We start from the raw sequence: 24336 nt of genomic DNA, 5'->3' as shown, positions 1-24336 counted from the left end.
CAGTCCCGATGAAGGGTGAGCAGAAAGTGAAATTCTGGTTGGTCCTACAGCCCAGCAAAGCCAGCAGGCACAATCTGTAGGGGCGATGCCACCTCCAAACGCACCATGCCTGGCAATTGCAGCATGGTAAAAGGTCCGGTCGCATCCTTTGAGTAGCCATTCTAACTTGGGGTATGATAATTATTTCAGTCAATTGTATTCTCAGAGCTAGTTTCTAACCTGAGCCACTGTGACCGTATCGGAAGGCCCAGACACAAAAAGATGCGAGTCTGCAAAGTCACGTAATTCATCTTGCACTGCTTCTGACTCCACGCGTGCTCCCACTGCACCCTCTGCTCCGCCGTCAGCGGCGCTCTGCTGCTGTACATCTCTACAGTCCGCCACTGTCTTGGGTAGACGGGCGATATGGGCAGTTGGCCAAGCACGAAAAGCAGGAACGGCGCCAGTGAGGAGATGATATCGGTACTGAGGTGCCCCCCGGTGCGTTTGGTGTGTTGACTTTGTCCACGTACTTTTCGCATCCTTTGCAGGTAATGTATTTTTCATCAAACAATCCGCGCCTAGCTGCTTGAAACAGGTGCCGAGACGAATTCGTCCTCATGGGTGAAGCAGATGATGTGGCGAGAGCGGTGGAAATACCCATCCCTTATGACCTTGGACTTATGCTTCGATATACAATGGCGGATGGCTGCCAGCTCGACGAGGCCAAAAGTTCAGGGGCAGAGATATTTATCGCGAGCTGCCGCGGCCATGATGGCAGCACGAGGTTCTGTAGCCGCCTGAAACGATATCGGCTGATACGATGCGGACTACCTCCAAGTAATACTGCGCTGCTATCGATCGTGCTGTTGGAAAGACCAGTGTTTGAAAGTTAAACTCACCACCATTGGCAAAGTCAACGACTAGTATTCATATCTTTTCAGTGTTGTTTGTTTTGCTTGAGATTCTGGGTCATACGCTGGTCGTCCGCTTTGGCCCAGACATCGAACTCTGGACTGCGAGCTTCTGCCAACGGCGCAGCCTTCTGGGTTTCGTCGGCTGTGGGATTCCCTTTGTCGTCTGCGGCTTCGTGGATCTCTCAGTCTTTGGTGTTTTATCGCTGTTTTAGTTCCAGGTATTGGTAATGGTGCCGTTCAGACTGTTTTGGGACATGGCTTTTCCACTATTTGATCCCTGAATGTCGGCAGCGACGCGACCTTTTGCTTTGCGACTTTTTGTGCTCTGATCAGTGGTGTACTTGGCTGGGATTTTGGCGCTTTTGTTGCGGGTTTCACCGTTTTGATATTGGTGTTGCTGTCTGGCTCACTCCTTGAAATGGCCAGTAGATCACGTAGTGTGCTATTCGAGCTTGGGAATTCTCGAATTCTTTTGCAATTCGACAAGAATTGGCTGCCGGAACACTACGCAAACAAGCCAGCTACCAGCTCATGCCGAGGGATACTTTGTCGCTCTCGCATCAATTTCTCGGCTTCGTGTACATACCCGTGAATGTCATCGAGTTCTGGCTGGATCGACTGCCTAGGTTTCAAGACCCAGTTAATATTCCTGTTTGGAAACGTGAGTTGGGCTTTGCAGAATGACATGCATCGCTTCTTATCCTTGTACGTTCGAGTTTCTGCACTATATTTTGGCATCTCTTCGTTACCTTACAGCCTCTGAGCTCTGATAGCGCTCCGATAAACGATAGACAATCCCAAGGCCAGCAAGCACGTCTCCGACACTACCTGTCAAACTGCTCAAGCCAATTGCGGTTGGCTCCAGTGTTGTATCCTGCTGCCTTGATATATTCTCAGTGATCTGGATCTGGTCTCTTATATTGTAAAGGTGTAACTCATCTAACAGCGGAAAAGTGCAAAGCAAAAGGCAACCCACCTAAACAGCAATTGATGTATCGTCTGGAAACCAAAGATCTAGATTTATAACGCAAGTAACGCCAACCACCAACGCCAGGACCCAAATGCATCCAAGAGTAAAAAGCCATAATCACCACCCAAACTTCTCCACCGCAACCCTCACGTTGGCTCCACGCCCAATCGCAGCAGCGCAAGCATTCCTGACCTCGCGGTTCATGCTATCCGGTCCCGAAACAACCACTCCAGCCATGCCATCCTCGCCATCGTTGTTATCGATCCACGCCCTCACGATCCCCACCGTGTCCGGCCGGCCGGCGTCTTCAGTAGGTTCCGGGATCACCAGCTCCAGCCCGGCATCGACGAGCTCGGCCAGTCGCTCGGCGGGAATCCAATCGGCGTGGGACCGAGAACGCGTCACCCACAAGAGGCGAACACGTTGTTTGGTGGGCGCTTCGGAGAGCAGCGCGGCGGCCAGCGGGTACACGACAGCAATGCCCGATCCGCCAGCCACCAGGACGGCCGTGTCGCAGGCGCGGAGCATGTCGAGGGCGTGTGATGAGCCGTATGGGCCGTCGAGGCGGGCAGAGATGCGAACCGGGGCAGAAGAGTGTGGGGCAAGGGATGATCCCCGACGTTCCTGGACGTGCTCAAGTAAATCCCTGGTGAAGCCGGCGTGCGTGCGGATGAGGAGGTTCAGCCACGCGTGCTTCCCCGGCTCGTGACCTGGCGCTGCCGACGCGATGGTGAATGGGTGCGCCTGCAAGGTGTGCGACCGGCCCAGGGATGGCACCGTAAGGAAGACGTGATCGGTCGGGAGCCAGCCTGCAGTGATGCACTTGGGGAGATAAGGACCAAGAAATCTGACAGCTGGCGTCGAGGGTATGGTCCAGTCGGCTGAAAGCATCATGGTCTCGCCATCTTCGAGAACCGCAACATCTGCGTCGACTATGGTTGACCTGAGACGGAATCTCCAGACCAGCCGGTCGAGTACAAATATGCCTCCAGCAATCAACACATAGGGCCGCGCGGTCGGAAAGTGCAAATAGAGAAACACCAGCCCGGCAACCTGCAGCAGAACATGGCTGACGAGGAAGAGCTCGTAGCACTTTTGCCTGAACGTGCCCAGGGACGTCAGGTACAAGAGTTGATACGGTATAAAGGCTCCCAGTCCCAGATAGATCAGGGGGTGCGAAAAATACTGCCACACGGTGACGGGGTTCAACCACTCGGGCGCCAGGACAAACTGGAAAAGCAACATGCCAACCATGTGAAACAGGGCCTCAAAGCACATCAGTTCGCCGACGCGGCGGTGAAAGATGTTGAGGGCCTCATACGAGCGACCAGTCAGCAAACGGAGGGGTTGATTCTTTGCCGAGAGGAGATATAAAAGAGGCAGGTTGACAATGAAGACGAAACCGGCTCGGTCGGCAGTCACAAAGAAGTAAGGGCCCGAGACGGGGCATCGATAAAAGTGGAAGAAGACGTTGATGCCGAACCAGAACAACACAAACAGAGAGACTCCGTTGGCTGGAAGAGCCCGGTTGATGATGGGGATTGGACCGGGTTGATAGGCGAGCCATGCCCGGATTCGGTTCCAAATAGTCCTCAGTCCTGAACTCCGGGACCTGTTTCCACCCGATCGGTTCACTCTTGAGCGAAGTAGGGGTAGGCGCTCAATGTCGACATGGTCATAATCAGGCTTGGGTAGCACAGGCGGCGTGGCTGAGCCTTCGATAGTACTGCTTCCCGAAGAGGTGTTTTCGTCATTGGCATCGTTGGCCGGACTTGAAGGACGTATGGTGGAACCAGAGGCTGTGGGCGACGCCACTCTGGTCTGCTGAAGCCGTTGTCTCCATTTCTTCCGATCCAGGCGTGTTTGACGCCAGTGAGCAACCGTAAATCCCAAAAGCAGGACGACAATGGCGACGTTGTAGTATGCTGTAATCACTCTGCCTTGCAGCAGCTTCTTGATCAGGTCCAGGATGTAGGCGATGCTCTCCGGATCGTTCGGGATGGCGGTTGGTGACGAATTTTCACCGCGGGGGGTCATGGTTGCTGCTCTGGCCGTAGCGCCCCGTCGACCTGAATCTAGCACTAAATCTAGCGCCTGGCGCACCCAATCTGCACGCCCAGCCATCGTCCGTAACCTACAGCAGGCACCGAACCTAGGAGCATCAGGGAAACAGCACAAGCAAGCGAAAAAAAAAAGTTCGACAATAAAGCCACCATTAACTGCCAGGCAGACAAGGAGGTCAACAAGTGGTTGTCGGGTCGCACCTGAATTTTTATCAGATTTCAAAATCCACGATCTGATAAGGACCGAGTCAGAATTGCACAATGCAGGCAACAGCCAGCAAAGCTGGCATGAATGGATCCGATGACACCTCACGAGTCTCCCCCACGCGACCGCCCAATTCCGCCATCGGACACGGGGATGCGTTAAAACCCGTACAGTGTGTGAATGGCCTGGCGACCGCCTGACTGGCGCATCTCTCTTCCTCCTGACCAGAACCCCACCCTTGCAAGGCGCCTAAACAGTTGGTGACGGCATCCATCAACAGCAGCTAAGCCGTGTTTAGGGTTCGGGCGCCGACGCCAGCCTGCAAATGTTCTCTAACTTGCTCAAAACATCATGCACAGGTTGCAGCGTTGCCCATCAGCAGTCTATTTCTACAAAGATATCAATCCTTGTCTCATCTTGCAGATAACCGCTGCCAGCCTGGAGCGTGTCAAATTGATGCTCGCACTGCGCCAAGAACAGGCTCGACATGCTCGACATTTGCATGGCGGCTGATTGTTTCCACCAACAGGCCGTTGCTTTACTTGGCGCGACAAGACTCCTCCTGCAGACATACAGTATACTGACGTCCATGTTACGGTACATTTGACGCCTGCCTTTCCAACACCCCGCCAGTTCATGAACAGCAAACATCCAATTGTCCAAGTGGGTACCTGCACCGGGTTCCGATCGCTTCCCGAATTCTACAGCCCGGTGCCGACCGGCTATCGATCTTGAATTTTCTGGCCTGCAACCTGTTCACTGTCTTTGAACCATCCCCACCCTATACGGCATGTCTCAACGCCAATGTTGGTGGTAGTCAAATCACTGCTCAGTCGGGCATCAGCTTTGCCGTGCTTTCAGCGCCATCTGCGGCGACCCGTCGATGATTTTGTTTTCTCCCCTCCCCAATTACATCACATCAAAAATCGCCATCAGCTCCTGCCACTCAATGCCCCTAGCGCTGGCATCTTCCGAATTCCCGCTGCCAAGGCCGTTTGTGTCTAACCTTTAGTTTAGAGTTGGGTGACACGCGGTCTTATGAGTGCTGGCATCGGTCCTGCTGCCAGCTGCGGCAATGCTATTCCAGTCATTGGGCCTGAAAAGCAACCTGTTTACTGTTTAGACTCTGTTGCTTCTTCTCTTGTTCAATTCCAGTCAAGCCAAGCCAGCTAAATTCCTGACGACAGACACTAGCATTGAGTCGTCACGTGGTACGTGTGGTGTTCATCTCGGGTTTTCCCGCATCTCCAGGCTACGCTGCCCTGCTACGAAAATATTCCCGGTGGCGTTTGGATGGTCGCCGAATACCGAACCCTAACAAGGATATATCCCGCCAGACTAACATGTTTTTGTCGCCTTCCGTGGCCCCTGCTCGAATGCACCCCTCTGATAGAAGGACCGAACATGACGACCATGGATCGAGGCTTTCTCATTGACCTGCATCTGTAGTACAACAGTTGCCCAGCCCCTTACAGCAGCACCTCCGCATGCCTACCCCAATGACAAATCGTCTTTTGCCGGTGCTTGCTTACCCGGCACCGGTACGAGCCCATGACTGCATCAAGCAGGTACCCAGAGCGTGGCCACAGCTTCGCCAGCAGCTGCTTGTCGACTCCCACGGCTTATGCTTGTGGCACTCGCAGGTCGCGCAAACGCAAGCACGAGGGGAGCAGAGTGAACAAGCGGATCGCATCATGCGGCGCTCAGTTCTACACTGCCAACCTCTGGGTTGTACACGCTGAACGGCCGTGAGGCAGGACGATAATAGAAACGTGGTCGGTGGTACGGCATCTGCGGGCGACCGTCAAGTGATGGGGGGATGCTGCCACGAGCAACAAAAGGAATGAGCATATCCGAACCTCTTGAGGGTCTTTCTGACCGCTTTTCCATACTGTTCGGTCGGGTTTCTTGGCAGAGTGAGAATATCGCGTACATGTCGTGACGCCGACAGTCTGGTCTCGCGGCCTTGGCGACGCATATCGACTGGGTGATTTGGCGGACGGTTTTCTCACGTCAGTCGGAGACGATTCGAATGATGGAGCGTGACTGTTGAGCAAGTCCTGGAAAGTCACAGCATGTAGCTGGCAAGGTGCTGCACCGGTATGCTACCTTGGCTAGGTAAAGCTAGTAGGCCTAATCGAGGCATAGAGCCGGGTGAAGAGGGCTTTGGCCTGATTAATACCCGAGGGTATCTATCATCCGGTCAAAGTGGCCAAGCGGCCAATTTTCATCTTCAGACGACCGGGCATCGATCGCCCCTTGTGCTTGTCGCACACAAGTCATGACATTGAGACAGGACAAGGCTCAACCGACATTGAATAAGGGTAGCTGTCATTGACATGCAAGAACGAATCAGCTTTTCTTATCATTGACCAGGCTATGTATGAGATAGCTGAGCAGTGGGGTGGGTTATCGGAAACGAGCTCCACCGGCTTGATTGCGATTAGGTCGGGCCGTCTCGTTGGTGGTTTGATGGATCCAACGTGGGAGTAGTGGTGTTTGCCATTCAGCTGCCTATCTGCTGTAGTCTAGGCCAGTATGGAAGTGTCTGGCCATGGGAGAAGCAATTCCTGCAAGTATCCTCCCGTTGACCTGACAAGGTTCTCGGTGTGGGTTGCGCATCTGCATGCTTCTTGATCCCCTAAAATTCAATTCTTTTCCCATCGGACCCCAAGTTTACCCATGTCTTGCTTGGCTTTTTCTTGGAGGGGGGGATTTTTGTTCCTCTTGGATACCGTGCATGTGGGGAAATGGCCGGTGATTTTTTTCTCTTTTCAGCTCCACTCATCGTCTTCGATTCCCCAATAGTGTGACACTCCCTCCAAACAAATGTCGTCCTGCCTTGCCTTATCTTCAGCCCTTGCTACATTTGGTCGCATTGGCGATATTTTTCTGCGGGGGGGCGTGCCGAGGAATAGGACGACCCTTGGCATTTTGGGGGAAACGGCTCCAGATTTTTTTAATTTTTTTTTTCTCGCCATGTCGGTTGTGCGCACAAAACCATGGATGGCCCCCTCCCTCGCCTCCATGTCCGCCCGCCCGACTGGTAACCCTTCTCTGTCTTTGGACATTGTCCTGGAGAAAGTTGCAGTCGCAAGTTAACACGTACAAGTGAATAACTTGGGCCTCCTTCTCTTGGCCAAAAGTCAATACCCGGCTGTTAATGCTAGGTTTGCTCGCACCCCCATAACCAGTCATCCGTTCTGGTTGCGGGCCGTTTCTCGTCGGAGCTTCCCTTTTGGTCTGCGCGTCAACTGCAAACTGCACCTCGACGGCATCAGACGGCGCCAACACATTGGACAGGTGTCGCGTGACTACGAACCTGTTCTTTTCGTCCTCCGACATTTCAGGAACACTAGGATTACAACTGAGCCAGCAAATCGAAATCACCATGGGCTGGGTGCAGAAAATCGACCACGCCATCGGCAGGTCTGTCGTTGGGCGCTGGTTCCAGCTCGATGGCTCCGGCCACCACAAGGAGCGCAAGGGATCCAACTTTTCTACAGAGATCCGTGCTGGACTGGCGACCTTTTTCGCCATGTCGTAAGTATTGCCGCGTTTCTGGTTTCACTCGGGAAAAGCAACAACCAGCTCACGCGCCATCCGTCTTGTCCAGATACATCATCGCCGTCAACGCCAGCATCGTCTCGGACACGGGCGGCACTTGTACCTGTGACCGCACGATCGACCCCACCTGCGTTGCGGACCAGGCCTACGCCCTCTGCAAGAGCGAAATTCGACGTGATATGATCACCGCGACGGCTGCCATTTCGGCTCTGGGTAGCTTCTTTATGGGTCTCTTGGCCAACATGCCCGTTGGGATTGCGCCCGGCATGGGCATGAATGCGTAAGCGCTCGCTCTCTCGACGAGGAAGCATGCCTGGGTACCAATGCAGTCGCTAACGACACACAGTTACTTTGCCTACACCGTCGTCGGCTTCAACGGTACCGGCTTGGTCCCCTACCAGGTCGCCGTCACAGCCATCTTTGTGGAGGGCTTCATCTTCTTCGGTCTGGCGCTCCTCGGCATGCGCCAGTGGCTCGCACGTGCAATCCCGCGATGCATCAAGCTCGCCACCAGCGTCGGCATCGGTCTCTTCCTCACAATCATTGGCCTGACGTACAGCCAAGGCATCGGCCTGATCGTCGGTTCCGTATCCACCCCTCTTGAGCTGGCCGGCTGCGCGCCCGAGGACCGCATCACACGGGAGGGGCCGGGCGGTACCGAAGTTCTGGGCTGTCCCGGCAGCCACAAGATGCGCAACCCGGCCCTGTGGGTCGCCATCTTTTGCGGCGGCGTCTTCACCGTCATTCTCATGATGTACCGCGTCAAGGGCGCCATCATCGCCGGAATCCTGCTCGTTTCCATCATCTCGTGGCCCCGGGGTACCGACCTGACCTATTTCCCCTACACTCCCGTAGGCGACGACAACTTTGACTTTTTCCGCCGCGTCGCCGACTTCCACCCCATCTCGCGCACCCTTGCCGTTCAGGAGTGGAACATTGGAAACTACGGCGGTCAGTTTGGTCTTGCGCTCATCACGTTCCTCTACGTCGACATCCTCGACTGCACCGGAACTCTGTACGCCATGGCCAAGCACGCCGACCTCATGGATCCCGTGACGCAGGACTTTGAGGGATCAACCATCGCCTACATGGTCGACAGCATTGCCATCTCCATCGGCGCTCTGTTTGGTACTCCCCCGGTGACCGCCTTTGTCGAGTCCGGTGCCGGAATCTCCGAGGGCGGCAAGACGGGTCTGACGGCCATGACGACCGGCCTGTGCTTCTTCATCAGCATCTTTTTCGCACCCATCTTCGCCTCGATCCCGTCCTGGGCCACGGGCTGCGTCCTCATCCTGGTGGGCTCCATGATGGTGCGCAACGTGACCGAGATCAACTGGAACTACATGGGCGACGCGGTGCCGGCCTTTGTGACCATCGCGCTCATGCCCTTCACCTACTCCATCGCCGACGGCCTGATTGCCGGCATCTGCCTGTACATCCTCATCAACACGCTGGTCTGGGCCATCGAGAAGGCGTCGGGCGGCCGGCTGGTGCCCCACAACAAGGAGTCCAAGGACCCCTGGACCTGGCGCATCCCCGGCGGCGTGCTGCCGCAGTGGATGGTGCGTCTCTCGCGCGGCAAGAAGGACTTTTGGCGCGGCGACAGGCCCGTCCAGGGCGAGGGCGCAAGCGACGGCGACGAGCCCCGCCCGGGGCCCGGTGCTGTGGCGCTGATCCGGGACGACGCCGACCACCCCATGGGGGAGAAGCGCGTGTCCAACGGCGACTCGCCCGAGAGGAGGGGTTCGTCGGATGTCGTGGCTGCGGCGACACCGCCGGTGCAGACGTCGGGCGACAAGAAGTTGATGTGATGTATTTTTTTGAGGCTAGATTTATGTATGTATATACGGAATGTTTTTGGGTAGTAGAACCCTGGGCGGCTTGGGATAAAATTAATTATGAGCAAAAAGTTGAGCCAAAACAAAGTTTACGAGTTAGACTCCTTGCTTTTCTTCCGATTAGGATTCGTCGTTTTTAAGTTCTTGGGGGGGTTCGTTGGATCCGGGAATCCTCCGAATCCCGGATCCTTCAAGTGCGAGCTCAGCCCTACAAGGCTGGCGATCAAGTCATGCGCCAAGAGCGCAGGCAGGGGTCGGCGTTTGTCAACAGGCCCGTATCCTGACTGGAACACGATATATGGATTAGAAGAAAAGTTTATTTCTCGAGATCAGACCCGGTACTTGTGGGTTTCCACATCGGGTTCCGTCTGCAGTTCGGGCACCAGCGGCGCTTGCCACTGCTGGTACAAATAAAGATCCGGGCGCACCCCCACGTCAAAGACCTCGGCACGTTGTCGTATCGAAATGGTTTCTTCGGATGCCATGTAACTGTGCGCCTCGGACTGCGACGCGCTGTCGGTCTTTGTAGGGCCCAACGCCGGAACCATGTCCTGGTGGCTGCCACGCTTGGTACGCGCACCGCGGAAACGGAAACCGAGAAACGATACCAGCCCCAAAAGCAACAGGGCTCCCAGGAATGCTCGAATTCCGATCCCAGCTTGGGCGCCGTCGCTCAGCCTCCGATCTGCAGATGCGCCCAGCGGCGTGGCACTTGTAGTGGCTGAAGGGGTCGCCGTGGGTCCTGGGGTCGCGGTGCTTGTCACCGAAGGCTCTTGGTGCCCTATGGCAATCGGACGCGATCTCGGTTCGGGGGATGATGCTAAACTTTTCACCTTTTACGCGCACCTCGGGCTCGCTTCCCGATTGCAGGTCGAACCAGCAGGATTGGCCCGGCTGATGTGCGAAGTGAGATCAGCCAGCACCCAGCCATTTCCTGGTCGCGCCGGCTGGGCGTCTTCTTGATCAGAGTGATGGTTTTCGAGATTTCACAGTGCAGGAAAGCAGTGGGGTGCTAGCAACCACAGTTTGGTTCTTATCTCTTTGTATCTCTGGCAGCTTGCTTAGGCCCCCCAGGTACCTGCCGATGAATTCGCGCATGGTTGGGTGACGATCTGTCATGCGACAACAGGCAAGAACGATGCCTCCCAACCCAACATCATAACTTGCGAGGCTCGTCAGGGTTACCAATGACTGCGTGACGGATAGAGCAGTTGAAAACGATTAGAAATACGGTTCAAGGCGCGCTTAAAATTCCACATTTAGTATCATCTTTGATATGCAATAACAAGGCAAGCTGACGCGGAAGTCTGGATTTTTCCAGGCACCAGATCCTTCTCTTCTTGTCTTTTCACCACACACAGTCTTAGGCCGAGTCTAGGTGTGCCGGCCATCCGGTGTATTTACCCTCAAACAACTTCCCGTTTGTCGCCACTTCTCCTACGGCCCGACCCGGGATTTTCATTGACCTTCCACAAGGGGAAAAGTATATGGTCAAATATACCCCTTTGGTATCATTGTACGCAAAAGATATGTATTCGTGTATTGCGGGCGGACCATCCAAGTCGGCATAGGGACTGCATGGGGGTGGGGGGTTGTTGTCATTGTCAGCCAAGTGAGGTTGCTTCAAAAAAAGTATAACTATCTTTAATAGGCAGGCAAGAAGAAAACTTACAATGCTTTTTGCAACAGGTTGAAGTAGGAATCTGCCTCCTTTTGCCACCCCAATCTTTTGAAGATCTCGACGGTGCACTCGGCAATCTCGCGGTCCGTTTTGGCAAACTGCCACTGGCTGACGTAGACCTTGACGTCGGGAAGAGATTGGCCCGGCTTCACCTCAAAGCTGGGGGTCAAGACGCCTCGGGTCGAGCTCGAGTCGTTCTTGGGCATGTGATAATCGTCGGCAAGGCGTTGTCCTCTGTGACAGCGCATGAGGTCCCAGATGGAACGCAGGATATCAAGGCCTTGCTTGCGCTCTTGGTTTAGGACCTGGCCGCCGAGGGTGTAAATATTCTTGACTGTCTCCCAGGAGTTGGCTTCGGCGACGATGCCATACGGCTATTGATCGGAAAGAAATTCAGTATGGGGTTTGCATAGATATCCCAAGCTACGGTTGTGGTATATTACGTGACATACCTTGATGCGCGTGGTTGGTAGAGTCGGCTCGGCGGCGTCCATGCCAATGATGATGAGCTCCAACTTTTCTGGGTTAAGCTCGGTCACGTATCGCTCGAGCACGTCCATGGCCTCGTTGTAGTTGTAGCCATCATTCGCCAGAGCCCTGATGCTGCTGACGATGATGTCGTTGCCGGTCCTGCTTGTAGCGAGCTTCTTGGCTTGTGGGTTGTGGTACAACTTCAACTTCCTCTTGGCCCCGACGAGGTCCCAGGCGATGCCAATATTGGGTATGCGCGTGTGCAGGTGGGGCGGGACCACAGCCTTGACCTTGGCGATCTCTTGCGGATCCTTGAGGAACAAAGACTTTGCCAGACCGTCAAAGATGGCTCTGTCCGGCTGGTCAGACGTCTCCATTGCGGGCTGCAGCTCGTCGACAAAGGCCTGGCTGTTGAAGACGTCGTGTGGTCGCGTCATGCCGCTGCGCACCGTGGGCTTCCCCTTGGAGCACCAGTTGATGCTGATGTGGCACGGGCTGGAATCATGAGTGAATGGGTTCGGGTCCGGGGTTTCTTCAGACGGTTGAATGCCGAATATGGGCGTCACCTGGGTGGCGTACCATTCCAGATGACTATCTTGCTCCTCGGGCGTGTACTGGCCGGCATATTCCAGCATGGAGGAGAGTGAAGGTTCCACAAACTGCCACCAATACTGCTGGTCAGGACTGAGATTGTACTTGCTGGCTCCCATAATGAAAATGTTGTGCACGTGCAAGTGAATAGGAGAGGAAGAGACGGCAATGAAAGTAGACAGTAGGCAAAGGCAATAACGGCAATTGCCGGGTCGCCATCTCGCATGAAGGACACCGCCCCCTAGGCCCAGGTTATAAGAAAGACTAGGCGCATAATGACTCGTTTTCTGAGGCTACTCCTGACATCACTTGTTGGACAACATTGGTACTATCTGGCCAGGGTGAACAAAACTAGTCGAGTTTCAGTGACTCGTCACATTTGCGGCCTCAAGCTCAACTTGGAAAAATTCTTTTTTTGTTTTTATATGTGTTATTTTTGTGTTTACCCGGGTGATAAGATTATTACCTGAAAATACTACGGTGACGGGCGAAAAAAACCACCATTGTGTAAACGTGGGCCTTTATGAAGTTAACTGTTTGCCGAAACCACCAAGTACCTGAATTATCTTGTTGTTCAAAATTATTACCAAAGTCGGCAGTACCCACAAAGTGAACTACTGTGCGACAGGGGATATTTTTACCCTTACCACCATAGTACTTTTGTTTATTTTATATATTAATTGATATAACCAAATAAAATAGACTTATAAAATAGATACCAAAATATTTAAGCCGTGAGAGTTCCAAGTATATTTTCGAGATTTTAATAAAATTGCATTTGGGCGAATAAGGAGGGTTTGGTGTTAGCTTCATGAAGGAAGGCTTTGCGCCATGATTAAAGAGTCTTCTTGTTACGCTTGAATCGCATTTGAATCTGTGCAGTATAAAGTTATGGGGCGTCAATTCTAACACGCTCAGATGTTGCTGGTAAATGACAGGTATTTGGCGAGAACGGTGACGGGTACTGTGCTGCAAACCTGTCGGAATCTACCGGTAAACTATTAGCCTGTCCTTGTCAGACTGTTTATAAACTTTCTGCAGCTACCGTTCATTGGCTTGGTACTATTACAAGGTTTTTTTTCCAAGTCAGTTAAACGTAAAAAAAAAAACCCCAGGATACGTGGTAGGTAGGTAAATGACTAGGTACTGCTGACGTGGCGCAGTCCCAGTCGCCATGTGGTAGCAGGAAAAAAGTTTGATTCCGTTACCCTAGGGGTGTGGGAATTACCGAGAGTCAACTATGGAGGTAGGCATTCGGTATGTGACTTGTGATTGATACTCGTAATCTGGTAGCAAACCAGCCGAGAGAAAGCGTGGCCAGAACCGCAAGGCAGCTCTTGTCAGCGGCAATACATTACACCGAAATGGCTAGCAGATTCCGTCTGCTGTATGCACGCACATTGTGGAAACTGGATGGAAAGAAAGCAAAAGTGACAGACAACAAGACGACAAAATGATAACCTCTCTCTCACCTACCCTCTCATCACCCTGGTTATGGCTCATAATTGGCAGTGTGGCGCTAGCGTACGCCAGGCTTGCCCAGCGTCGTCCGTCTTCTTTGTCGAAATACCCCCTCTTCCACCAGCGGCGGTGGTTCGACGTCTGGGGCGTCTGGGAGCGAGGCGAGTTTTTGCTCAAAGGTGCCAACCAGGCAATAGCCAAAGCCGCTCAGCACTATGGGATCGGAGAGCCCTTTTGCATGAGGGACCCGTGGGGCGAGATATTGGTACTGCCTGCAGAGCATGCACATTATCTCAAGAGCAATACCGGGTTTGCTTTTGAGCCGTTTTTCAACGCGGTACGAAAGGAAAAAAAAATGGACAGAGATCCTCTCTCGAGGCGAGATATTGGCTTACACGCTTCCTTGTGACTAGAGAACACACGCATCACTCAATGATGGCTTGGCCGGTTTCCTAGAGCTTGCGAAACTGCCGAATATCGTCAGCCAGGGGGTCAAGGCAAACTTGACCCAAGTTTCTCGTAAGTTGTGAATGCCTAGCCAAGAGCCTTGGATAAATTTGCCACTTTTAAAGAGTACCAAGAGAGATTGGCTCGACTTGACGACTTGCAGAAAAACAGCTCAATGATCTATCCGAGGACACTCTGTCGGCCATAGACGACCTCGTACCAGCTGGAGACGGTAGGTTTCTTCAGTGCTCAATATTACTTGTCTTTCCTACCCAAGGTAGGCTACCTCACACTTGCTAAAGCTTTGGTACCTTTAGGCAACTGGGGGGAAATCCCAGTGTCGGACGTGGTGGTCAAGATCGTACATAGGGTATCGAGCCGGACCTTTCTCGGCAACGACGGGCCGCGCAACACACAATGGCTGGACCTGGCGCAGACCTACACTCCCGACATCTCGCTGGCTGGATTCATCCTGGACCTGGTCCCGCCTCTGCTCCGGCCGCTGGCCCAGTGGTGCATCCCGGCCATGCACCGGGGACGCCGGCAGCTCGCGACGGCCCGCGGCCTTGTGGCGGCCATGATTGACGAGCGGCGGCGGCGGCAGGAGGTGCAGCCGGTGTCGTCGGACGGCGGGGAGAAGAAGCAGGTGGTGGGCAGCGACGACGCCATTGGGTGGTTCGACCGCGCGGCCGGCGGGGACGCCCGGCTCTACGACGCGGCGGCGGCGCAGCTGGCTCTGACGTTTGTGGCCGACCACACCTCGGCAAACTTTATCGCCAAGGCGCTCCTGGACCTCGCCCGCCATCCCGAGGTGGTTCGCGAGCTGCGGCGGGAAATTGAGAGGGAGGTGAGCGGTCTGGGATGGGCCGGCTGGGAAAAGGCAAACCTGCACCGGATGAAGCTGTTGGACAGCGTTATCAAGGAGAGCATGCGGCTTCAACCCATATTTTTTGGTAGGTTTAGTTTTACCCCAAGCGGCCAAGCCTAGTGTCTTTTGAAGTCATTTTTTTCCGTTGATAAACTAACATGTGAACTAACATGTATGAAAAAAAGCTTCGATGCTGGGAGCCGTCACCCAGGAGATGAGCCTCAAGGACGGCACCGTCCTCCCGGTCGGTACGAGGATTGCCGTCTCGGGGGACGGGAACCGCGACCCAGAGGTCTACGACAAGCCAGACGAGTGGGACGGGTATCGCTACTACAAGATGCGACAGGGCGGAGAGAGGGAGGACATGGCACAGCTCGCTTGCGCCACCACCGAGCACGCCGGGTTCGGCGTCGGCAAGCATTCGTGCCCCGGGAGGTTCTATGCCGCCGACTTCATGAAGATTATCCTGTGCCACCTGCTGATGAGGTATGACTGGAAAGTATCCGAGGCTGGTCCCGAGACTGTGGTCATGGGTTGGACTCAGATGGTTCACCCGGAGGCCAAGATCCTGCTACGACGACGTAGTTAGATAGTTTTTTTTTTTTTTTTTTTTTGCTTTTGTTTTTATGGCCAAGATAGTATAGACAGAAGATCTGGGGTCATTCTCACGTGGACTAGTTCTAGTATCTAGTTTAGTTCTGGGTCTATCGAGTTCTGATGCACCCGTTGAAGTCTGAATTGCAGCTCGACGATCATCTCTTCTTTTATCCCTCTTACTTGGTCTAGTCTGATCTCAGCCTATATATCCAGATCAATCTCTTCTGCTCGCCTCCGGATCCTAATCTTGACCTGCTGGTCGTGGCCCAGAAAGAAGCCCATGGGCACGTACGGCCTGGGACGGGACTCCTGATCCAGCTCCATGTCGTACTTGATGAGCAGGTGGCAGAGAGCCATCTTGACGAGGTCTGTGGCAAAAAAGCGGCCGGGGCACACGTGCAGACCGTAGCCGAAGCCGAGCGAGTTGACACCCGCGCTGACCATGGGCGCCTGGTGCTTGGTTTCGTCCGAGTCCCCCATCCTCATCCAGCGGAACGGATCAAAGTCGCCCGGGTTCTCGTAGACGGACGGGTCCAGCCGCGTCGTGTTGGCCACCACCGAGTGCGTGTGCTTTGGTATCAGGCTGCCGTCTGATAGCCGTACGTCGGCTGTGGCAATGCGGTGCATGGTGACTAGTTTGGGTGAGAGGTCAGAGGCACGTGTTTAGAGGAAGTTTGAACGAAAAAAAGAGCAAGAAATATACAAAGTAGACCTACTCAACTCCAGCGGCTTCAGACGCTGCGTCTCCTTCATGACCCCATCCAAGAGCTGCAGCTTATGCAGGCACGGTTTTGACCAGCCCTCAGTACCAAGGGCGGAGACTATTTCGCGACGCAGCGGCGGCACGACATCTGGGTGGATTAGTATGTTGATAAGAGTCTGCGTGAGAAGGTCGGTAGTGCTGTGAAGACCAACGACGGACGTTTGGAGTTGAAACAGAGCCGGGTCGTAGTGACCACCACCCCCAGACGCCCGGGACTGCTCGGCGGCAGCGGCGGCTCCCCATTCAATGGCGTCTTCGTATCGCGGCGCCGACAGACCCGCCTCGGCGGCATGCAGCCTCTGGCGGCGGCGCTTGTCGACAACGCCGGCGACCAGCTCGCGGGCCCTGGCGAGCTCGGCACGCATGGCGCGGGACTCGGGCAGGACGAGATGCGCCAGATATCGGAGCGGGGCCGGGAAGAGCCTCAGCTTGGCGGCGGCGACGGCGGCGTGGATCGTGTACTGGATCGTGTTGCGGAGCCATGTCTCGTTGCGGCACAGCTCTTCGCCAGAGGTCACGCGCGCCGCCATGCGGGAGGCCATGTCCAGCGTCAGGTCCTCGAGGCCAAGGTGCTGCCAATCTAGTCGCACAAGACGTGGTGTAAGGGTTGGATGCTGCTACCAGGGGGGTGATAAAAAAAAAACACATTCGCGTACCCGAAACATCACCGATTCGCATCTTGAGAGTGCGGGATGCCTCGTCACAGAGAGGCCTCGTCGTTTTGGCTAGCATGAATATTAGTTATTAGTTACTAGATCTTTTTTTTGTCTCCTGAAGCAATGGGCTGACACGAATCTAACGAGGCATACCAATGAGTTTGGTCAGATGAGTCTTTGCAACTGCGGCTAGCAGCTCGGTGATGTCTCCTTTGAAGGGCCGGAAAGCGGGCAAGTGGGCGTGAAAGTCCTGTTAGATTTTTCGTCCCTTATTGTTAGCAAGCCAGGGCAGTAGCACAAGCAGTTATTTTCTTCCGGCTGCCCTCTCACCTGTTCCGCCGACTTTGTGAAGCTCAATCGGGCATCACTTCGGATCTCGTCTGCAAACCTGACCGGCAGCACCATGACGGGCCCGCCGAGCGTGACAATACTATAAGGCTTGTCGCCAAACCTTTCCCGCGCCTTGCTCATCAGGCCTTCGGTGCCGGCGACGGCCTGCATCTTACTACGTGAGTAAGTCAGGTCGTACGGCTTGGGGGGGTTGATAAACGGCGGCATGCGCCTGACGTGGTCGCCGATGCGTATCACGTAGGCGGCCAGGCCGAGCAGCGCCGACACTGCTGCAAAATACAAGGCGAAACTGCCCAAGGGGCTCATCTTGGTCCATCCGGTGGCTACTGCCAGCACAGGTGGAAGAATGCTCATGATGGCTGTTTTTGTTTTGTTGTTGTTTTTTGGGGTCTTGGGGTGAAGAAAAGGGGCTGTGTTGGTGGCTGCCAACGTCGACGATGAGATGATTCGAGCGTCTAGTCGTCTGCCTATGCGCTTTTAACGTGGCTTGAAGTGCTTCCCGAGTTTGGAGATCGATACGTGGGCAAGGAGGTACAGTACACAGGCTTGAGCCCGGATCAACCCTAATCATGTCCACGCGCTATTAGGATGTTGACCCCCCCCCCCCCCCCCCCCCCCCCCGGCGGAAACACTCAAAAGCCTATGTTCGCGACAGAAATACTTGGTAATAAAATATGTAATCTGACTTATATTTTTTGAGTCACATATTTTTGTGGTAACCCAAATAGGAAACAAATGGCCAAAGTTATTTCCAAGCCATTTCCCCATTTTGTTTACATGGGTAACGGGAAGAGCAGGCCCCAATTAATCGAAACAAAACTTTGCAGGGTTCAGATGGTTATGCCATGAACCTGTCGTATACCCAGTCAGGGTGTTTGCCTGCAAACTACTCTACAGTGCAAAAAGTCTTGTCAAATGGCTTGCCTTGGCCCACAGTACGTGTCAATCGAAACACACCCCCTCTTTGACCAAGGTTCGCCCCTGAATTTGATATGCAGATGAAGTTTGTTCTTGTCACAACTACTACCAACCCGGGTATTCCTTTTAAAAAAAATACTACCAATACTACTTGTAGTCTAGATAGGGGTACAGTTTTCGCCATCACAATCAGGGCATCCCCGATAGTTTTACTAGCAGTTGTGATAGCTTGTCCGTATGATGGATTAGGTTACAATTCTACTCGGAAAGTTACTCCAAACACCCTGCGTCATTACATAGCATGCTCCAAGAAAAACACCAAACTTTTCTCAATGGCCTCGGCGGTTTTGCGAGCAAAGGCCGGCTGAAGGATCTCCTGGTGATTTGCGGCCACCGAGAGACACAAAATCTCTCGACCTTTCTCGACGCCGCCGACGTAGTCATCCCAGCCGTTGGGACCCAGGTCCGCAGGCGTCTTGTCGAGCAGGCTCCACAGCAGATGCCCGAGCTTTGCGTCCTGCATGAAGCCCGGGAACGGCTCGAGCGGGATGCCGTGCTCGACCACGCGAGCCTGCAGGTCCGGGTGTCGCGCGAGGTGGCCGACCATGCCCCTCTCGCACCACAGCACGGCCGCGGGCACATCAAGCCTCTCCTCGCGCGACGCCGGGGCCGCGGGGCAGTACCTCCCCACGGCGTCCAGGAACCTGACGAGGTGGCGCGCCGCGTCCGAGTCGGGGTTCCAGCAGACCGACGTCAGGGCAAAGGTGTGGTTGGTCAGGTTCTGGACAATGTCGGGCGGCACGACGCGGTCCGAACAAGCCAGCTGCAGCCGGTCCCCGGGCGGCGGCAGCGGGCAGCGCATGTCGATGACGAGCAGGCCCTGGACCTCGTGGCCGGCGGCGGTCAGCTGGCACGACATCTCGTAGGCGAGGATCCCGCCGCCCGAGAAGCCGCCGAGCGTGAAAGGCCCGACGGGCTGGTGCTGGAGGAGCGCGTCGACCATGAGGCCGGCCACGTCTTGGATGCGAACCTCGGTGGTCAGTTGTTCTGGGCACCGCAGGTAGGGCGAGTCGATGCCGTAGAGGTCGGCCGAGAATTTGTGCCCTACCAGGTGGATGTAGGACGATACGGAACCAAACCCGTCGGCCATCAGGTACAGCCGACGCGGGGTGGCTTGTGTGCTGTTGTTGCTTGGCTTTGTGGATTTTCGTAAAAGCGTGACTCGCGCCTTGGGACGGTTTTTTTTTGCTGTTGCTGCTGCTGTTGCTGCTGCTGCTGTCATTCATCTGGTTCCCTAGGTTGCTCTTTTGTGGTTGCACAGCCTGCGCTTCTTCAACTGGACTGGCTTGCACTGTCTGCCGGTCCCAAGAATCGACGAGGTCTCCCGACTCGCAGCCAGTCTGTGGGCTGAAGATACCGGGCGCTTCGTCATTGCTGCCATCGCCGCCGCCCTCACTTGGAGGGCTCTTTGTGTCTGGACTGGAACTAAACAGGGACCGCAGATGGTTGATGGTGAGGCATTCGAGAAATATGCTCGGAGCCAAGTCGTACCCGGTCTCGGCCATGACGCTAGAAGTGATCTGGATGGCCATGATGGAGTCTACGCCAAGGTCGGCGAGGTTTTGGTCGTCTGTGAGTCGCGAAACGGGGCAACCGGTTTCTGTGGCAATACTCTGGATAATTGCATTCACGACATTCTTATCCTTTCCCTCTCGCTTCGGCTCGGGATTGTTGTTTGTTGCTTGATTTGAGAGGCTCTTGTGAGCTGCTGGCATGGAAGCCTCGGGGGCCTCATTTGCTCCCCTGGCAGAAACAGCAAGCACGGGGCCTTGGTCTTGGTCACAATAAGCCAGCGCCTGTGCCATGACGGCGGTACTCATCTCGCGAAAACACATGTCGAGGCAGGCGAGGATCATGTCGCCGGCGGCATCAAAGACAAAGACATCACAGTTGGACTCTTGGCCGCTCGAGGTGCACACGCGCGCATACGTCGTGTATTCCCCACCGGCCTCCAGGGCAGCAAGCTGCTCGATGCGACCGATGCCGTGCATGATGGAGATGGACGACGCCGGCCGGCCCGGACGGCAGTTGACCAGGAACCCGGCGAGGTGGACCAGCGCCTCGCCCCAGTACGGCGACGAGACGTAGCGGGTGTCGCGTGGAACCTCGGACAGCACGACGCGGGCCGTGGCGTCCCCAAAGTCCTGCGCCACGTGCGCCTCCGCCACGGCCTTGAAGCACTCGTGGTGATACTCAAAGGTGCGCGACAGGAGCGAGTAAAAGAGGTCCGGCTGCACCCAGTGCCCGCGCCCACTCTTGGCGCTCTGGCTGATGGCGTCGATCCGGGACTTGATGTAGTACGAGTTGCGTTCCCAGCCGGCTCGGACAGCCACTGGGTCTTGCCTAGCGACGGTGCATGTGCCCAGGCAGATTTGGCGTGCTCGCGGCGAGGACCCGATGGGGGACGCCTTGAAAGACACGGACACGATGCAGGATTTCTGAATCGTGGCTTTGATCAACAGCCCGCCGTCCGAGCCCACAAGGCTCTCGGTCAGGGGGCGGATGAGATTCATGTCGACGATGGCAAGGCCCAGACCCTTGTCCTTGCTGCTCTGGTCGTCGTCACCGAGCAGGTGGGCTGCTGCGGCCAGAGCCGCGTCGCAATACACCGAGCCCGGGCAGACGGGCACTCCTTGGACCCGATGACCGTCGATGATCTGCTTCAAAGCCGGATGGGCCAGCCTGGAGCGCAAAGTCACATGCGTTGGGGTCTTTTCGTCCAGGTGTTGGGCACATGTGTAATGCATCGTTTGCGACTCCTCGCCCGGGGTCTTGTAAAACGCAACCTCTGGCGACGGCTTTTTCTCGGTCCAACGGACCCAGTAATCTTCAAGATCCCACGCATACAGCGGCAGTGTAACCAGGAGATCGTGGTGACCCTGGCGCGATGCATACAGTCGCAGCCAGTCGATCTCGACGCCGTTTGCGTACATGTCAGCCAGGCAACTGGAGACAGAACACCAGCCAGACGCTTGCTTGTGGTGGTTCAGCGTCGACAGGACGAGGGTGGACGCCCGCCCCGAGACGGGGAGGATGGAGCGGACCAGCGACGCACAGACGGCTCGGGGACCCATCTCGAGCCAGATGGCCTTGTCTGTTCCTCCCAGGCTGGCGTTTGCAGCCTGGACCGCCCCGACAAAGTTTACAGGACGACGTGTCTGTAGAGCCAGATAATCGGCGTTGATGGTAATCTTGTCCGAGGCCTTGACGACGGACGCGAGCATCGTCGAGGCTACCGCCAGCTTGGGCGCCGAAAAGGACACGGCCGCCGTGAGCCTTTCAAGGTCGGAGGTTACGGCATCCATCTGGGCCGAGTGGTAGCCAAAGTCTACGGCGAGCCGCTGGGACCGGATGCCCTTTTGGCCAAGGGCTTCCTGAGCGGCGAGGAGGTCTGCCGCGCTGCCGCTCACGACGACGGCGTTTGGTGCATTGATGCAGGCGATGGAACACGACGAAAGCAGGCCGCCCCGTCGCCTGTGCAAAAACGCCCCGACAGCGTCGGCCGAGGCTGAAACGGCCAGCATGCCACAGGCGCCGGGCTCGCATACTGCAGCCAGCCGTCTCGCGCGGTTCCCAACGAGGTGGAGCACGTCGGCGAGGGAGAGCACGCCGGCGACGTGGAGGGCCGCGTACTCGCCTAGCGAGTGGCCGACGACCACGGAAGGCTCGACACCGGCGTGGCGCCAAAAGGCAGCCAGGGCCAGCTCCAGCGTCACCAGGGCGAGGTGTTTCTTCACGGTCCTGTCGACGCCGCTGCTGTCGTGCTTTGCACCTGCCCCGTCGGACAGCATCATGTCGGAAAACGAGGGGAAGCCTTGGTTTGCACACAGATGCACGCAGCGGTCGACCGTGTCGCGGAACACCGGGCTGGTCTGGTAGAGCTCGCTGCCCATGTCTGGGTACTCGGAGCCCTGACCGGAAAAGACCCAGACCACGGGTCTCGCCTTGGGGGTGGTTGATCTGGAGGCAACGGCGGTGTCGCAAGCTTTTGCGCTTTCTATTTGAGTAGCAGCCATATCCGCCACGAGGGAGCCGACGACTTCTTTGATCGACGATGCGGCACAGGCGAAACGGAATGGGGAGTGGTGGGTCCTTCGAGCCGTTGTCGTATAAGCCAAATCGGCGAGTCGGACGTTGGGATTCGTCTCGAGCCAGTCGACGAGCCGACGCTTGTTCTTGTGGAACGAGGCCTCGGTCCGCGCGCTGACCGTGACTACGTGGTATGGGGAATCCTGTGGGTTTGTGATGTTTGTGATGTTTGTGATGTTTGTGAGGGTTGTGAGGGCTGTTGGTGGGGTGGTGCGTTTGGGGAGGACGCCGGCGGGGTCTTCCAGCAGGAAACATGCGTTGCCACCAGCAGCGTCAACATTGTTAATGAGAATCCGCCTCGGCCGGCCTGGCGCTGATTCGAATGCGCCCAACCGAGTGGAGGACGGGATCACGATGCCCGCCTGGTCCAGCAGCGGCAACAGTCTCGGGTTGAGAGTATGCGGCATGCCAGCCTGGGGCGGCACGAGCTGGTGTCGAAACATAAAGACCCCTTTTATAAGCGACGCGATGCCCGACGCCGCCTCACTGTGGCCAATATTTGCCTTGACCGCTCCCACCACCAACCGTTCCTCTTCGCCCTTGCCCATGCCCTTGCCCTTGCCCTTGCCCTTGCCCTTGCCCTTGCCCTTGCCCTTGCCCTTGCCCTTGCCCTTGCCCTTGCCCTTGCCCCTGGACCCAGGCCTCGCCAGTGCGCCTGCTATGGCGGTCATCTCACAGGGATCACCGACGGGCGTGCCTGTGCCGTGGGCCTCGACGTAGGAAATATCGGTGGGGGCGACGCCGGCGGTCCGAAGCACCCGCCTGAACAGTCGCTCCTGGGCGCCGGCGTCGGGGGTGGTGATGGATGCGGCGTTGCCCGACTGGTTCTTGCCCGTGGCGGCGATGACGGCGAGCACCTGATCGTGGTGGGCCACGGCGTCCTCGAGACGCTTGAGAACGACGGCGCCGACGAACTCGCCGCGGCAGTACCCGTCGGCGTCGTCGCGGAACGGCTTGCAGTTGCCGGTGGCGGACAGGACGCCCGATTTGGAGAGGGCGCACCAGCCGTGAGGGCTGGATATCACGTTGGAGGCGCCGGCCACCACCATGTCGACCTCGCCCGCAGCCAACATGCCGGTGGCCAGGTGCAGGATGGACGACGAGGTCGAGCACGCCGAGTCGACGGACCAGGTCGGGCCCTCCCAGCCAAAGTGGTGCGCCACGCGGCCCGGGGCAAAGGCGCGCTGGACCGTCTGCAGCGTGTAGGCGTCGCAGCCGCGCTCGTGGTGCGTCGTCATGTAGCCGTCCTCGTTGCTCTGCCCGTAGACCACGCCGATGCGCCCCGGGTGCACGCTGCGGCTGCGTCCGTCCGAGTATCCCGACATCTCGACCGCCTCGCACGCCGCCATCAGGAACAGCCGGCTGCAGGGGTCCAGCAGCGATGCCTCCCGGGGTGACAACCGAAAATAGCGAGAGTCGAAGTGGCCCGGGTCCCGGAGGAAGCAACCGTAGTCGGTCGACGACCGGCATAGTGATGATGATGATGACGACGACGACGACGACGACGACAACCCCGCCCCCGCCGCTTCGGTTTGGAAGAGGCCGTCGGCATTGAATCGTTCCTCGGGAATCTTGCGGGCCACGTCGCGGCCCTCGCGGATTATTTCCCAGAACTGGTCGAGGCCGTCGTTGGCGCTGCTGTCTGGCCCGCGTCCACCCATTCCGATCACAGCGATCCGCCCCCTGGGCAGGCCGTCCTGCTGCTGCTGCTGCTGCTGCTGCTGCTGCTGATCTTCTTCGACCATCCGGGACCCACCCGGGGTGGCATGAAACACCACCAGCGGCTGTTTCGCCTTATCCTTGAGGGTATTTATCATATAAGCCTCATGGCACGTGGGACCCAT

The 24336-nt window shown here is 56.2% G+C and overlaps 9 protein-coding genes across 9 annotated transcripts; 3 read left to right on the top strand and 6 right to left on the bottom strand.

The window, feature by feature from the left end:
• Positions 1–560: 560 nt before the first annotated feature.
• Positions 561–1495, bottom strand: MGG_15959 (uncharacterized protein; the record flags this gene model as incomplete). The annotated part of the gene is made up of 4 exons (XM_003715759.1): positions 561–688; positions 882–902; positions 958–1077; positions 1483–1495. 4 exons carry the CDS (start codon positions 1493–1495, stop codon positions 561–563), a joined length of 282 nt encoding a protein of 93 aa, XP_003715807.1.
• Positions 1496–1983: 488 nt separating this feature from the next.
• MGG_08278 (uncharacterized protein) lies at positions 1984–3903 on the bottom strand (the record flags this gene model as incomplete). Its single annotated transcript, XM_003715758.1, has 1 exon — positions 1984–3903. The coding sequence occupies one exon, from the start codon at positions 3901–3903 to the stop codon at positions 1984–1986; it is 1920 nt and encodes a 639-aa protein (XP_003715806.1).
• A 1782-nt stretch (positions 3904–5685) lies between these two features.
• On the top strand, positions 5686–5886 carry MGG_15958 (uncharacterized protein; the record flags this gene model as incomplete). Its single annotated transcript, XM_003715757.1, has 1 exon — positions 5686–5886. One exon carries the CDS (start codon positions 5686–5688, stop codon positions 5884–5886), a length of 201 nt encoding a protein of 66 aa, XP_003715805.1.
• A 1109-nt stretch (positions 5887–6995) lies between these two features.
• MGG_08279 (inner membrane protein yicO) lies at positions 6996–9719 on the top strand. The gene is made up of 3 exons (XM_003715756.1): positions 6996–7677; positions 7751–7981; positions 8048–9719. The coding sequence occupies exons 1-3, from the start codon at positions 7526–7528 to the stop codon at positions 9510–9512; spliced, it is 1848 nt and encodes a 615-aa protein (XP_003715804.1). The 5' UTR covers positions 6996–7525; the 3' UTR covers positions 9513–9719.
• A 149-nt stretch (positions 9720–9868) lies between these two features.
• Positions 9869–10470, bottom strand: MGG_12481 (uncharacterized protein; the record flags this gene model as incomplete). The annotated part of the gene is made up of 2 exons (XM_003715755.1): positions 9869–10320; positions 10386–10470. 2 exons carry the CDS (start codon positions 10468–10470, stop codon positions 9869–9871), a joined length of 537 nt encoding a protein of 178 aa, XP_003715803.1.
• A 432-nt stretch (positions 10471–10902) lies between these two features.
• MGG_12480 (uncharacterized protein) lies at positions 10903–12401 on the bottom strand (the record flags this gene model as incomplete). Its single annotated transcript, XM_003715754.1, has 3 exons — positions 10903–11005; positions 11212–11594; positions 11673–12401. 3 exons carry the CDS (start codon positions 12399–12401, stop codon positions 10903–10905), a joined length of 1215 nt encoding a protein of 404 aa, XP_003715802.1.
• Positions 12402–13690: 1289 nt separating this feature from the next.
• On the top strand, positions 13691–15647 carry MGG_12479 (ent-kaurene oxidase; the record flags this gene model as incomplete). Its single annotated transcript, XM_003715753.1, has 5 exons — positions 13691–14080; positions 14157–14262; positions 14354–14422; positions 14508–15143; positions 15244–15647. The coding sequence occupies exons 1-5, from the start codon at positions 13736–13738 to the stop codon at positions 15645–15647; spliced, it is 1560 nt and encodes a 519-aa protein (XP_003715801.1). The 5' UTR covers positions 13691–13735.
• Positions 15648–15672: 25 nt separating this feature from the next.
• MGG_12478 (P450 monooxygenase) lies at positions 15673–18030 on the bottom strand. The gene is made up of 5 exons (XM_003715752.1): positions 17405–18030; positions 17228–17324; positions 17075–17143; positions 16372–16998; positions 15673–16287 (listed from the first exon to the last, which is right to left on the bottom strand). Exons 1-5 carry the CDS (start codon positions 17777–17779, stop codon positions 15857–15859), a joined length of 1599 nt encoding a protein of 532 aa, XP_003715800.1. The 5' UTR covers positions 17780–18030; the 3' UTR covers positions 15673–15856.
• Positions 18031–18635: 605 nt separating this feature from the next.
• On the bottom strand, positions 18636–24309 carry MGG_08281 (polyketide synthase; the record flags this gene model as incomplete). Its single annotated transcript, XM_003715751.1, has 2 exons — positions 18636–19571; positions 19663–24309. 2 exons carry the CDS (start codon positions 24307–24309, stop codon positions 18636–18638), a joined length of 5583 nt encoding a protein of 1860 aa, XP_003715799.1.
• Between the last annotated feature and the right edge of the window lie 27 nt (positions 24310–24336).

Source organism: Pyricularia oryzae, chromosome 2 (genome assembly GCF_000002495.2).
Source record: "Pyricularia oryzae 70-15 chromosome 2, whole genome shotgun sequence".
NCBI lineage: Eukaryota > Fungi > Ascomycota > Sordariomycetes > Magnaporthales > Pyriculariaceae > Pyricularia > Pyricularia oryzae.
This window is presented reverse-complemented; position numbering and strand designations above follow the sequence as displayed.

Coding starts and splice junctions, on each gene's coding strand:
- MGG_08279 (XM_003715756.1), top strand. CDS start 7,526: ATGGGCTGGGTGCAGAAAATCGACCACGCCATCGGCAGGTCTGTCGTT. Junction 7,678..7,750: donor GCGACCTTTTTCGCCATGTC/GTAAGTATTGCC, acceptor CGTCTTGTCCAG/ATACATCATCGCCGTCAACG. Junction 7,982..8,047: donor CCCGGCATGGGCATGAATGC/GTAAGCGCTCGC, acceptor AACGACACACAG/TTACTTTGCCTACACCGTCG.
- MGG_12478 (XM_003715752.1), bottom strand. CDS start 17,779: ATGAGCATTCTTCCACCTGTGCTGGCAGTAGCCACCGGATGGACCAAG. Junction 17,144..17,227: donor TCATCTGACCAAACTCATTG/GTATGCCTCGTT, acceptor TATTCATGCTAG/CCAAAACGACGAGGCCTCTC. Junction 16,288..16,371: donor TCTGAAGCCGCTGGAGTTGA/GTAGGTCTACTT, acceptor CACCCAAACTAG/TCACCATGCACCGCATTGCC.